Raw genomic sequence first — 13,704 nt, forward strand, 5'->3', positions numbered from 1 at the left:
CATTATCAAAATGAAAACTTTGATACGGTGAGAAAATTAAGCGTAAGTGATCCTAAGTGACCATTGGAAACTAGAAAACATATACAACCAGTAAAAGCATGACCTAATCGAGAATTCCAAACACTTAAACGAGTACTCAAAAGAGAATGGCTCACAGAAGAGAGATATAGTGTAAGAGTAGAGGTGCTAGTCAACACAACATGTGAAAACCAAGAAGGAAGGTGAAGTTGATGAGTTCATAAAAGTCTATTTTTACGGCCTACCCCAAGAGTTTGTCCCATCTGTGGATCCTACATAAAATAATCAATAGCAGAGACAATGACATTTAGACCAAGACCAAGTTCACTGAGTTCGCCATTTAAGGTGAGCTTAAGGATAACGTAAGCATCAAAAAGAGAGATATTAGAAGCAGAAACTTGACCAATGTACCTAACATGAATGTATGAACCATCAATTATATGGATAATTGGAGTGTAAGAAGTAGATTACTTTAAGGAGAAAATCATGGAACCAAAGGTCATATGATTACAACACATAGAATCAAATAATCAAGATGTACCTGGTGTGACAGAAAGTGCAGTAGGAGAGAGAGCATCGAAGTCTGAGATAATTTTTTTAAATAATGACAAAAATTCATGGACTTAAACCTTGTGGCACAGGATACTAGTGGAGACCTCTAAGATGATGTCGGCATACTGTGACATGTTGGAATGTTCATAGGTGACCAACCATGCATTACAATCATATTTATGCCATGGTTTTGTTAATTCAATTATTTTAAAAGCAAATTGTTGAAAAGTTCAAACTAATAATTGCTTAAGGTATTAGGTTCAGTAGATGTTTTTGGTTAATGAGAAGTCCACACGTTTTTTTTATTATTATTATTTTATTTTATTTATCGGCAAAGAGAGAAACTTTATTAATGTAAGAGCAAAGTACAAGATACAAAATATCAAACATCAATAAAGAAAGGCAAGTGCAAAAGCATCATGTTGAGCTAAATCATCCCAACTAAGTTGGCACTAAGAAACCCAACCTATCATTTGCTAGCACCCCCAAAGTTGGTGACCAACCAACCAAAAAGATATGAGAAACTCAAAAACAATAGCTAAGATACAGCAGAACAAAGATAAGAGAACCTCGGATCCTTAGGCAAAACTTTCAACTCATACAGCATCATACACCAGCAACAATCTATCAGTAATTCAACCTGTTAGAAATTGGGCGCCCATGTGGCATGACCCTTAGAACCTTTTGAACCTGAACCTTTTGAACCTTATCCGTGTAAGTTTGAATTTGAATTCAAAACTTATTTGGATAACCATTCAGGATATCTATATCTATCATATCAACAGATATGGATAGATGGATAGATAGATATTGGTTATATATCAGATTATATGGTTAATCTAAAGAGATACGTATATCAGATATACGTTATGTGGTTTTTACCCATAACCTTTTTTCCCAGACTCTCTTTCTTACTCTCTCCCAGAAAACAGCGATCAAGCCATTTTACACTGTGACTTGTGTGGGTGATACTCATTTTGTAGTATCACTCCACTGCTGGGTTCGTTGACTGTTCATATTTTGAAAGCACGTGATTTACCCACGAGGTTATGTCATTAAGGTATGATCCGAATTATTTTTATCCGCTGCGTTAATTTATAATGCTTTATGATTTACATTGGTATCAGAACCTATATGGGCTTTTTCGTGCTTATTTTTTATGCATTAAAATATGTGTATTTTTTTTATATACATATATACACCTTATATGCATGAAAATTAATGAAGGAGGAAGATGAAGTGCACGGTTTTTTGCACTTCAACTCTCATTGATTGAGAATGTGATACACTTCATTTTTATGTTCATTAAATGTTATTTTTAATGACATAAATGTTTTTATTGTGAAAAATGGAGTCTGACAGTACAAAAATCGAACCAGAAAACACCCTGGAAGGCGGAGCGTGGGCCTCACGCGCCACCTGACGCCGTAGGAGGCTTCCACGTGCCTCCATGCGCTGCCACGCGCTCTCACGCGCCTCTACGCGCACACTATTCCGCGCTTTCCACGCGCGCGCCCTCCGCGCCACACACGCGCGCCGCGTGCTGAGCCGTGCGCCAAGCCGCGTTCTGAGCCGCGCGCGCTGAGCCTCGCCGTTTTTTCCTCCGCGGGCTTGGCTACTGATGTAAGGGTCTGTTTGTTTTGTTTTTAAATTCAAAATTACATTAAATGGTCATAATTAATTCATTATAGCTTTGTTTTAAGCGTGGTTAGTACCGTTAGACTCAGAATTATATTTTCTATTTTTTGTAAAATTTTGAAAATTTTATGAAAATAAAAAGTATTTTTCCTGTGATTATAATTCATTATTTATGCTTTAAAATACTTCTGGTATTGCATAAATTATTTTCTGGGGTTGAATTTTTTATTGTAGACTTCTGAAATGTTTTACTATTTACTGGACTAATTTTTTCAGTTTATCAGATTCTGGAATTTTTTATTTCTAATTTAATGTGTGTTTATTAGTTATTTAGAATTCTAGAAAATTTCAGAAAAATTCCAGAAAATTCCAGAAGTGATACAGTTTCTGTTATGGCATAATTTGAATATTAAGTACAGCATATTTTTTTTTTTAGGGTTTATAATATGTTGTGATTAGAATAGCATGATTAATTATTTTTATTTTAATTCCGTTATTAAATGTAACATAGCATGTATTGATTGTGAATCTACATTATGATGCTATTGTATAGAATTAGAATTTTTTTTATCATGCTTTTAGACATGCCATAGTCCGTGGGAGGTTATTCGGTTAAGAGAAATCTTTGTAGATTAACTCCCAAAAATCAATATTTTGCGCATAAATTAAATTAAATTTTGGATAATTGTCACCTGTGGCGCAAGAGATGATTACGAGCATGGCGGATTTTCAATCTTGTGACTTGTGTAATATTGTCACTATTTAATTTAGATTTTTGTGGCAAAATTATATTATGCTAATCAAATTAATCCCAATGCGAATTTCTCTCAAAATTGACTTAGCTTATGGAAGTTAATTGGTTGACCTAGACTTAGTAAAGATGTTCAAATGTGAACAATGTAATCCCATTCTTTAGATGAACAAAAGTCTTGGAGACTTTAGGTCAAGTCTTAATTGAGCCAAAGTAAGGAAACATGACTCAAAGTCGCCGTAGTTTTGTTGCCTTGTTTGGCATAATAAAAACTAATGTGTACGCTATGGTTAGCGGCACGCTACGTAGTTTTGGTTGGCGAGTTTTGAAGTTATGAAATTAGTAAGCCCTCAATAGATCTGTATATGATCTTGACTATTGAGCTGCGCAAATTGACTTTGTAATTTGACTTGTAAATAATGTTACATCATTGGATGAAGTAACATTCAAGAGTCACGTCATCCAAGAAATGCGAGCTTAAATAAATTAGTCATTAAGTGTAAGACGAGTAGCCAGTATGAGCAGTGTTTTGCTCTCTACCCAATTATTGGGAGTGGATGGAGCAAAATTTCATGCACTATAATAGTGTGCGTTGAAATATCACGTGAAGTTAAAAGATTAGTGTTTAGAAGCTGCAAAATCTATTAACACTATGTGAAAAGATTAGCGCTTCGAAGCTGCAAAATCTATTAACACTAAGTGAAAAGATTAGCGCTTAGTGGCTGCAAAATCTATTAGCATTGCCAACTTGTCTAAGTCTGGACACTTACTGTTTCCACACTTGTGTGTGAGACATGAGAAGGGGCTCCTTTGTATGATTCCTTAGCTAGGCTAACGTTTTTTAATAACGTTTACCACTAAGCGCAAACGTTGCAGCATAGTAATGAAAAGGTCAAGGCCGACAAGGTTGTTATGACTTTAAGAATTTGACACATCGCTTGTGAGAGCATGGTGTTGAATTAGACTCTTTAGCCTAATTTGCGCTTAAGTTACTTCAGGAGCTGTCATAAATTGATAGCTTATTCTCTCCTTCTTGTGGATAGTAGAATTAATTGCAAGTAACTATGAAGCGAGAAACAGAGATGGCAAGAGGAGTATCGTCATCTTTCAATTAGATGCAGTAAAGTGTATAAAGAATAAAATTAACTTGAAAGTGCAGGGGATTAGCACTTACTAGTTAAATTTGCGACTTAGGCGCACTTGGTATCTCCATGACATCCTTTTATGATCTAGTGAACATGAATTAGTCATGAGTCATTACCTAGTTGGGCCTAAACCTTTAAACTTGTCTTCGAGAACTCACACATTAAGATGATTGGAATTAGTTTATGACATTGGTCATGAACCGGTGGCTTATTATACTTAATCACATTAATGAGATGATGACACGATGGTTTGAGTAGGCCTTCTCGAGCCCACTCGCTTATGACATCCTGCTCTCATGTGAATGTGTAACTTTGTTTGCAATGGTTGCGCACAAGTAAGTAGGAAAGCCATAGAAGGTCATTTGTATTGGCGCATTTAAGTCCACTGTTGTATTGGCGCATTTAGTCTACTATGATATTTGTGACTAGATATGTGTGAGGGTATGATAGCTATGCCTCAATCTCGACACATTTATAGATTACGATACGCATCTGAGTCAAGACTATTTGATCTCCCATAAGTCAAAAGTTTTTGAGATGATTTTTGACATTGGACATATGAGGTCCAGATCAATTAGATAAGAGCTTTTGTGCTTTTAGTTTTGACCAAGGTGGCGAGTATCTATTTGAGTTATTTTTTTTAGAAAGCTCTGTGAAGAGAGATGGATGCTTAGAAAATTGATTATTCCTGATACTCAATAACACAATGGTGTAGTGGAGATAAGGAATTAAGTATTGTTAATGTTAAGTGGATAATGGTGCAAAAATGTTTCCCAATTGAGAATTGCACTAGTTTGTTGCCTATATCCCTAACTAAGTGCCCTCCATATCAGATTTTACACTCCATTTTGAGTAATGGGTTAGCAGAGAGCCATCTATGGGCGATCTGTAACCGTTAAGCAGCTTATCTTTATTCTACTTCTCATAAGATTGTGAAGTTAAGACCTAGGGTTCTATAGCGCATTATTGTATGCTGTCTTGTAAACACAAAAGGTCGTGTAGCGCATTATTGTATGAGGTCATGCAAACCCTCCGGGTCATGTGCAAATAGGTAAGCAGCTTTGTGGTAGTATAACTAAGTCACATAAAGTTTTCTTAGTAAAGGTGACGTGAATAGAGTTTTGGAACTCTATAAGATAGAAAATTCTAAGCATAACGCTTTATGTAGCCTAGTTGAGAATGGAAAGAAATTTCCAATATCCTAGGGACAGTGGAAGCGATGTGCCTACTAATGGATTACTCCATTAGAGAAGAATACTCTACATTCTTAGTTGCGTGGTAGCAAATGTGAAAATTTTTCACGTCACCACTGGGTGATTGAGAGGGAAACATTCATGATTGCTCCGTAAGATGATAAAGAGCCTAGGATAATGCCAAAGGCTCTAGTCCCCTGTTTTTAGAAAGTGGATTAATGTTGCGTAGTTTAAGACAAAGTCTTTGAAGATTAACCATATCTATAATTTGGTTGACTTTCCATTATGAATCGAAACTGTTCTAAAGTTATGCGTAATTTGGATAGTCATTGTTGAGGCATAAAGCTTGCTAGATACCGAAACGTCGCACTATTGAGGAAAGTGTAGACCATGAGAAGACTTCCTCCTGGGAGTGAGGTTATTTTGACTTAGGCTATGATTGACATAAGTTCGGAACATTGATTTGTGGACATTGTGACCCAACTTTCTCGTTAGAGAATTGAATAAGTAGATCCGTAGGGATTTACCTTCTGTTTTTATGGTGAAAAGTTAGGAGCACAAAAAGGTTGCTAGTTCCAATAAATCTTTTATAGCCTAAAACAGTTATTCAAATAGTGGTTCTTAGATTTTGTCAAGCCATGATAAGCCAACGATGATCGATGAAGACCACTGAGGCATGATCAATGGTCCAAAAGAAGTTTTTCCTTACTTAGTCATTATGAGCCAGGAATTTATAAGGTTGTCGTCACCTAGGGTGGGCAGTCCTCTATTTTAGATATGATGGACATAGGTGATGTAATTTATATGCTCGGATGTACGATCCTTAGGGATTGCTTTGGGAGAATTCATGTTTTGTCTTCAATGACTTACATAAGAAATATCCTAGAACGATTCTAGATGCAAAATTGCAAACCTATTGACTTACCTATCGGTAAAAGCCAGAGCCTTAGCTATTGAGTGAATCCCCGGATTGTCTTTGGGAGAAACAGATGACCTATATTCCTTGATCTTTTCTTTGTTGTGGGAGCCTAAAGTACACTATGTGGGTGTATTCGGCATGATAAGTGTTATCTTTGGTAAATGGTCAACTGAGTTGTTTAGACATTGACCTTGCTCATTAGACTGTGGATAAAATGCTTTACTAGTAGTATATTAATTTGCTCCTTGTAAGATTCAATGCGCTAGTTGGGTGCATATGCGCTAGTTGGGCGCATCAAGAATGAACGCAAATTGGTCACCAAAATATCTTTAGAAAGGTTATTGCGCAAGAGGTAGTGATCTTAAATCACTTCATGTGAGGCGCACATGGTGGATTCCGTTGTATATACTTATCGCAAGAGGTGCTGATAAGGCTTATGTTTGGAATCTAGAATTGCGCAAGCTGTGGTCAAATTTTTTTAATCGATCACTTATTTTGAGATGATGAGATGTTGACACTATTATGGTTTGTGCCATAATGATTAGCGGATGATGATGTCAGCAAGCAAGATTGGCTCACTCACACAAGCAATCGCCCTTGGCACTTGGGAGCGAGTAAGGATGAGACTAGTGGTTTATTTTTATTTGGAGCCAAGAGAGGCTTAAATAATCCACTATATATGTTGCCTTAGTTACAACCAAGATGAGGTCGTGTTAAGGATCAAACATGGATATTAGTACCCACTTTCCATGTTGTGCCTGTTATGATTAGCTAGATGCGAGATCTCATTTGGCGCCTAGAAGGTGAGCAAATAGAGAATTCGGGTTAGGCGCTAGAAAGCAACTAGACTTATATCTGTACGGTGTATCAAGGATGACGTCACTCTTTTGGAAGAGTTACTCCACCGTAGCATGTATTCATACTATATGTGCTTGGCAACTGAGTAATGAGGTGAGAGAATGGATCCTTGTTTCCTCACCGTGTGAGTCTTATGTGTCATTATTAATATGACTTTCATTTATGTACCCTTTTGTGACTTTTGACTATGTCATAAGGTAAGGGGTTGATGTTCTGCTACTTTGGTATGTTGCCTACGGTCATGTATGATGCGGCCTTAAGGGACATCACTGGGAAAGCGATCAATCCTAAACTAAATGGCATGAGGGCAAAGGGAAGATCATCTAGTATTACACCACTGTTGTATATTCACTGTCGGCAACTCACATCGCTCTGTATAAGAAGCGGATTGAGTGTGAATATATTGCAAGAATTGAGATGGTCAAACATGCTCTTTTGAGGGATTAGAGATGTTTTTTGGACCAGTGTAATTAGATGGGTCTGGGATATATGAGGCACTATTTCTGTTCTTTTCGGGTTGATGTCTCTATGCTGGCTCATTTTGAGTTTCTAGTATAGAGCTCCCACATACAGGTGTTCTCAGCAGTCGTACGGTGCAGTGGCTAGTATGAGATTGTTTATTTTTTGAGAGATTGAGATAGAGATGTGGTAGTGTCATGCCAACTCATGTCCGAGTGGGAGATGTTAGAAATTGGGCGCCCATGTGGCATGACCCTTAGAACCTTTTGAACCTTATCCATGTAAGTTTGAATTTGAATTCAAAACTTATTTGGATAACCATTCAGGATATCTATATCTATCATATCAATAGATATAGATAGATAGATAGATAAATATTGGTTATATATCAGATTATATGGTTAATCTAAAGAGATACGTATATCAGATATACGTTATGTGGTTTTTACCCATAACCTTTTTTCCTAGACTCTCTTTCTGACTCTCTCCCAAAAAACAACGATCAAGCCATTTTGCACTGTGACTTGTGTGGGTGATACTCATTTTGTAGCATCACTCCACTGTTGGGTTCGTTGACTGATCAGATTTTGGAAGCACCTAATTTACCCACGAGGTTGTGTCATTAAGGTATGATCCGTGTGAGAACCCGAATATAAAAAAAAAAATTTAAGTAAATAATTAAATAATAATAATAATAATAATAATAATAATAATAATTTTACAATTTCAAATATTTTGATGGTAAATCCTCAAGTGCAAATTAATTATTTGGGGGATCTTTAATTAATTTTTAAACTATATATAATTATTTTTTTTATGGAAGTCCACAATTTTTAAGACTATTGATAATAATCTTAATGATAATAACAATGATAATAATAATAATAAACTAGTTAGTAAGGGGTCATTTTGAAAATTTATTATAGGTGGATAAAACCCTAATGGTGAGATATCAATCCTTTTCTTAACTACCCTAGTAGCAGCCGTGAGTTATAGAGAAATGGGAGAGGGAAAGAGACAGCTTGTTTCAGTTTTGTGGTGTCTTTAGCATGGTAATCTTCCTCACTATCTTCCTTTTTGTTCTTATTCTCTTTATTTAATTCCTTGTGCTGTTGTGAGGGTTGTGTGGCTGGTTTGTTTTGGGATTATTCTATATAGATATACCTGCATACATACTTATACTAATGTAACAATAGAGTTAATTGGGTAGTCAAATGTATCACATGTGTATCTCGGTTGGTTTGTGCGTAAGAGTGGTCATCTGTGGCAAAGAAATTGTTGGGTATGCAGGTGTGTGTTTTATTATTTCTTTATATTTAATTGGTGGTTTGGTTATGCTGTGAAGGAGTTAAAGAGAGAGGTATTAGTATTTAATAATGGATTTTCTTGTGTAAATGGGTTGCTGGGAAGTTTTGGGTTGCAATGGTGGATGGAAATTCTTGATCCTAAAAACATAAAATTTAAATTTTGAGGAATCATATCAAACGGAGGAATTTTGAACTGAAATTTTTACAGTAGATCAATTACATATTGAATTGCATATCTGAATTTTTTCATAATTTTTGGGAGTCAAAATCCATATAAATTGAGGTATTCAAATCTGTCCAGGAAACCAGTCCGAAACAGTAAATTCGGGAGTGTTGTTCTCTTTGGATATAAATCCAAAAATTATCAAATTAGTGTCATTAGAACCGGTTATGAGTCTAGTTTCGTACGTTTTTGGCCTTGCATTGATTGCTCGTGTATATTAAGAGAACCGTCAATTTCTTTAAAGTGCTGTAGAAAACAACCTGTTTGGATATAATTAATTGTAGAAAATTATTTTGATAAGCAAATCAAGTGAAACCAATTGGGTTTGAAACTTAGGATATATTAGATCATATCTGGAGGTTATTAAAATTTTTCGAATAGCGTGGAGTGGGTTTTGAAATTTTCAAAGTTAGCGAATAGATTGGGAAAACTAGTTTAAAACACTGTTTTATCTTAAAGTTATTTTTAGTTAAGTTTTGATCGGAACCTATGTCTTGGGTGATTTTAGACCTTGAAGAACATGAACTTAGGTAATATTTAAGAGTAACGGTGAGTTGGGTTGAGCCGTGTTAGTGCGCTTTAGTTTGGGGTTACTCAGTTCGTATTCTTTAGTATTTTTAAATTAGCAGTGACGTGTAGTTTTCATATTGGTTCAGGGCACTAGTTGGACTTTCATACTCTATTCGAGGATTATATTATTTTGTTTCCAGGTGAGTAGTTTCATGCTACATATTTTTATAAATGTTCCCCTACCCTGAACTGTTGGAAAATTAAATTGTTGTTTCATGATGAAACTGTTTTGATAAATTATTATATTATCAATGAAATCAAATTATTTCTGAAACATGTGTGAACTTGGCATACTGTAAACTATTTGTTTTGGTCTCATGTTTATAATGATGAACTACCATATTTTGTGAAACTGATGTGTATTGATTATTGGGACCATGTGTGTATTTAGTCCAGGGAAATTATTCCACTGTGTGTGGTGACTCTGGCCACTAGGGAACAGATCCGGGTTGGTCCGTGATGACTCTAGTGCTCAACGATTGTAAGGAAAAGACCTTTAAAAATAACTAGGTGACCTTCAATCGGATCGTCTTTGAGAAAAGGCCCAGGTGCCACCCTGAGGATGACTCTTAGTTCGGTATTGGATCCAACGGGGCTTATAGCCTGAGAAATGTGTGGCAGATTATTTGTTTTTATTGGTACCCAGAAAATTATTGGTGTTCATGTTATAATCTGTTTTAAGTGGAAAATTTCATTTATCATGTTCTTGCGAGACATGAGTATTTTAAGTGTTGAACTGTGGAACCTTCTTTTTGAAACAGATTGTATTTACCAAACTGTATGCCAATCTAGTTTCTGTGATATATATCTTATTTTGGAATTGAACCCTGTTTTCAAAACTGTCCATGTTGCTACTCACTGAGCTATCAGCTGACTTAGTTGTTACCATTTTCAGGTGTCAGAAGGACTTAGAGTGGACTCATGGCGTAGCGGGGACTAAATTGCATGGACCTCTAGGGCATTCCTTTAGTTTAGAGTGTTATGTCAAGTTTGTGCATATTTATATTTATTCTTATCGAAGTTCGTTTGGGATTATTTTTGATATGTGGGTTGTTTATATCCCATAAGTTTGGATGGTTTTTTATTACGGTTGATTTTGCCGTTTATAATTGTGACATGTCTGGATTGAGTTTTGGTTATTTATTATTGGACTATTGTTCAGTTGTTCAATGTGATGGGATTCGTGTTTAGGCTTACGTGTGCCTTGGGCTAAGTCCCTGTGGGCCACGGCCGGTCATGCCCGGATTTGGGGTGTGACAATCCGAATTATTTTTATCCGTTGCGTTAATTTATAATGATTTATGATTTACACAACCTCTCATAGCAGCAACAACTTTGAAGCAGCAGCTGCCAAACAAAAATAGAGTAGTCCACGGCTAAATAGAACTTGAAACAGAGCAATCCACAACTAAGTAGAGCCTCTAATCAAGTCTACCTTATCTAGTTTATCAGTATACTTCCTTTCTTTATTTAAGATGCTAGAAAGTGTGGCGAGAGAATTTGAGAAGATTGAAGCAGCTTTTTTATGGGGCGAAAATGAACTTAAAAGCAAAGTTCATTTAGTAAAATGGGGGAGGTAACAAAGAACATTGACCAAGGGGCCCTGGGCATCAGAAGAATCAGAGGTGTAAATGCTTGCCTATTACTCAAATGGTGGTGGAAATTTGGAAGTCAAATCAATTCATTTTGGAGGAGAGTTATATGCAGCAAATACAAGATTGATGAGGCTAGTTGGCATCTACCTTTGAAGTTCTCTTACAAACATTCTAGAGTTTGGAAGGACATCTTATCTATTGGGGATCATAGTAGAAATATCTACAATTTCTATGTGGGCAACTGCCAAATTAAAGTGGGGGATGGAAATAGAATTAAATTTTGGCGTGACAAATGGTGTGGCAACTCTTGTCTTAAGACTGCTTTTCCCCTCCTCTTTAATCTTTCAACTGATAAAGATGGCTTTCTCCACCAATTCTTTGCAAGGAAAACCAGCCCAAACCAATGGAATTTTCCACTTAGAAGAGTATTGTTTACTTGGGAATTTGATGAAGAAGCTAGCTTACTTGGAGTCCTATCGTCAACTCCTTCTTTGACTCTTGGCAGGGCTGATTGTTGTATCTGGGCTAGTGCATCTGCAAGCCCTGGTGAGTTCTCTGTGTCTACTCTTTACTTTTTCAATAGCTCTACTCTTGGCCCTCATTTTAGAAGCTGTAAGCGTATTTGGAATAGAGCTGTCCCCCCTAAGGTTTCATTTTTCTGTTGGCTGACCTAGAAAAACAGAATCAAGTTAGCAAAATTTATGCACAAAATTGGCATTTGGGAAATAGGTTGGTAAAAAGTCCTTTTATTATTTTTAGCAACATTTTATTTTCAATTTTACCTTCGAATTTTTTTCCATATGTTAAAATATTTTATTCTATCTGTTAATTTTTTTTTATCTATTTAAATTTTATTTATTCTATATGTTGAAAATCTATTTGTGTGAAATTCAATATGTTGAAGTTCTTAACTTATTTTTTTTTATCTGTTAAAATTATTGTTCTAAATTTTCCTATCTATAGAAATCCAAGCTTATTTCCCCTATCTGTTAAATTTCACAAACCTATTTTTTTCTATCTATTTTTTTTTTTTTTATCTATTTAAACTCTATCTGTGAAAAGAGCATTGAAAAGTCCTTTTATTTATTTTTTATCTGTTAAAATCCAAAACTTTGTTATTGGAACAACTAAGCCACGGTATTTTATTATCTGTCAATTTTTTTTAATCTGTTGCAATATGTTTCTTCATCATTGTCATCGGCCTTCATGGTCGACAATTTGTAATCTCGATTCACCCCATAATTCTCTTTGTATTCTCGAACATGTTCGCCCAAGTAGCAAAGAAATCTTCGCTCGATGATGATTTTGCCCCCAAACCTCTCATTTTGCCATAGTCCTGCCCTCATTAGCCCATCAGAAGTCAACAACACAACAATCTTAACACCAATCGACAAAGAATTGATTCAAACAGTTTCACCTGTAATTGGAGAATTTCATCATATAAATCTCATGATTTGATTATGCAAATTCATTACACATAAAGACCCAAACCCTAACAACAAATCTATAACTGAAAGATATAGAACAATCAGTGAACATCCAAAGCTAATTATCTTAACCTATATGTGTATATATATATATCAATAAACATATTCAGAATACATATATTAGTAAAATGGTTAGGTTTGAATTACCAGAATTAGGAGAGAGAGAGAGAGAGAGAGAGAGATCTATAGATTTAGAGAGAGACATATATATAAACATACATATATATATGGTTATAAATATATATATATAGATCTACACACGTATTTAAATATATGTATATATACGATTCAGAGAGAAGACTGAATGACGACTCGAGTCATCCTTTTGCCGACATTGACAACGGTTGCGCCGCCTCCGATCCACCTTCATACCGTGGTGACAATAGCAAATTCACTACTGACGAGGAGGTTACCATAGATCCAAACTGTACTCAACAGATTTGGGTAAAAGATAGACAGAGTGGAGGACGACAATGAGTGGAAGAGGTGACAGAAGACAGTGGTGAAGGCGAGGGGGGAAGGAGGCAACGGTGGTGTTGGGGGCAAGGGTAGAGAGAGCGAGGAGAGTAAGGGTTTGGTTTGGAAAGTACCATATATATTGTTAAGGATATTTTAGCCATTTCACTTAAATATGTCCTTATGGATAAAATATTTTAGGCCATAAACTTTCTACCAAATAAAATTTAAATTTGAATTTGAATTAATAGAGCAAGGACCCTTATTTATACTTGTGTAACAAACCTATGATGACTGACAATAAATCAAAATGCATTTGATCTACTAAGCCAATAACAAAACATTAAACAAGGCTAGAATTTGACCTCCACAACTAATAGATTATCAATGGTTGTCTGATTTAATTCTTCAATTTTAATTTGAATGTTGCAAGGAGCCCACCCAAGAAAGCCGAATGCTTCAATCTGAATAAATTAATTAAAATGTTTGGGTTTTATTTTGATGGTTACTATTGGATCAACATTCATTTTATT

At 35.6% G+C, this 13,704-nt stretch overlaps 1 protein-coding gene and 1 long non-coding RNA gene across 2 annotated transcripts; one reads left to right on the plus strand and one right to left on the minus strand.

Moving 5' to 3' along the window:
* Positions 1-11,200: 11,200 nt before the first annotated feature.
* On the plus strand, positions 11,201-11,902 carry LOC145802369 (uncharacterized). The gene has a single exon (XM_082895076.1). The coding sequence runs from the start codon at positions 11,201-11,203 to the stop codon at positions 11,900-11,902; it is 702 nt and encodes a 233-aa protein (XP_082751202.1).
* A 383-nt stretch (positions 11,903-12,285) lies between these two features.
* On the minus strand, positions 12,286-13,283 carry LOC145801980 (uncharacterized). Its single transcript, XR_014343957.1, has 2 exons — positions 13,001-13,283; positions 12,286-12,645 (listed from the first exon to the last, which is right to left on the minus strand). It is a non-coding gene; the product is annotated as an uncharacterized LOC145801980 (long non-coding RNA).
* Positions 13,284-13,704: the final 421 nt, after the last annotated feature.

This window comes from Camellia sinensis, chromosome 11, assembly GCF_055761805.1.
Source record: "Camellia sinensis isolate YWXY chromosome 11, ASM5576180v1, whole genome shotgun sequence".
Taxonomy (NCBI): domain Eukaryota; kingdom Viridiplantae; phylum Streptophyta; class Magnoliopsida; order Ericales; family Theaceae; genus Camellia; species Camellia sinensis.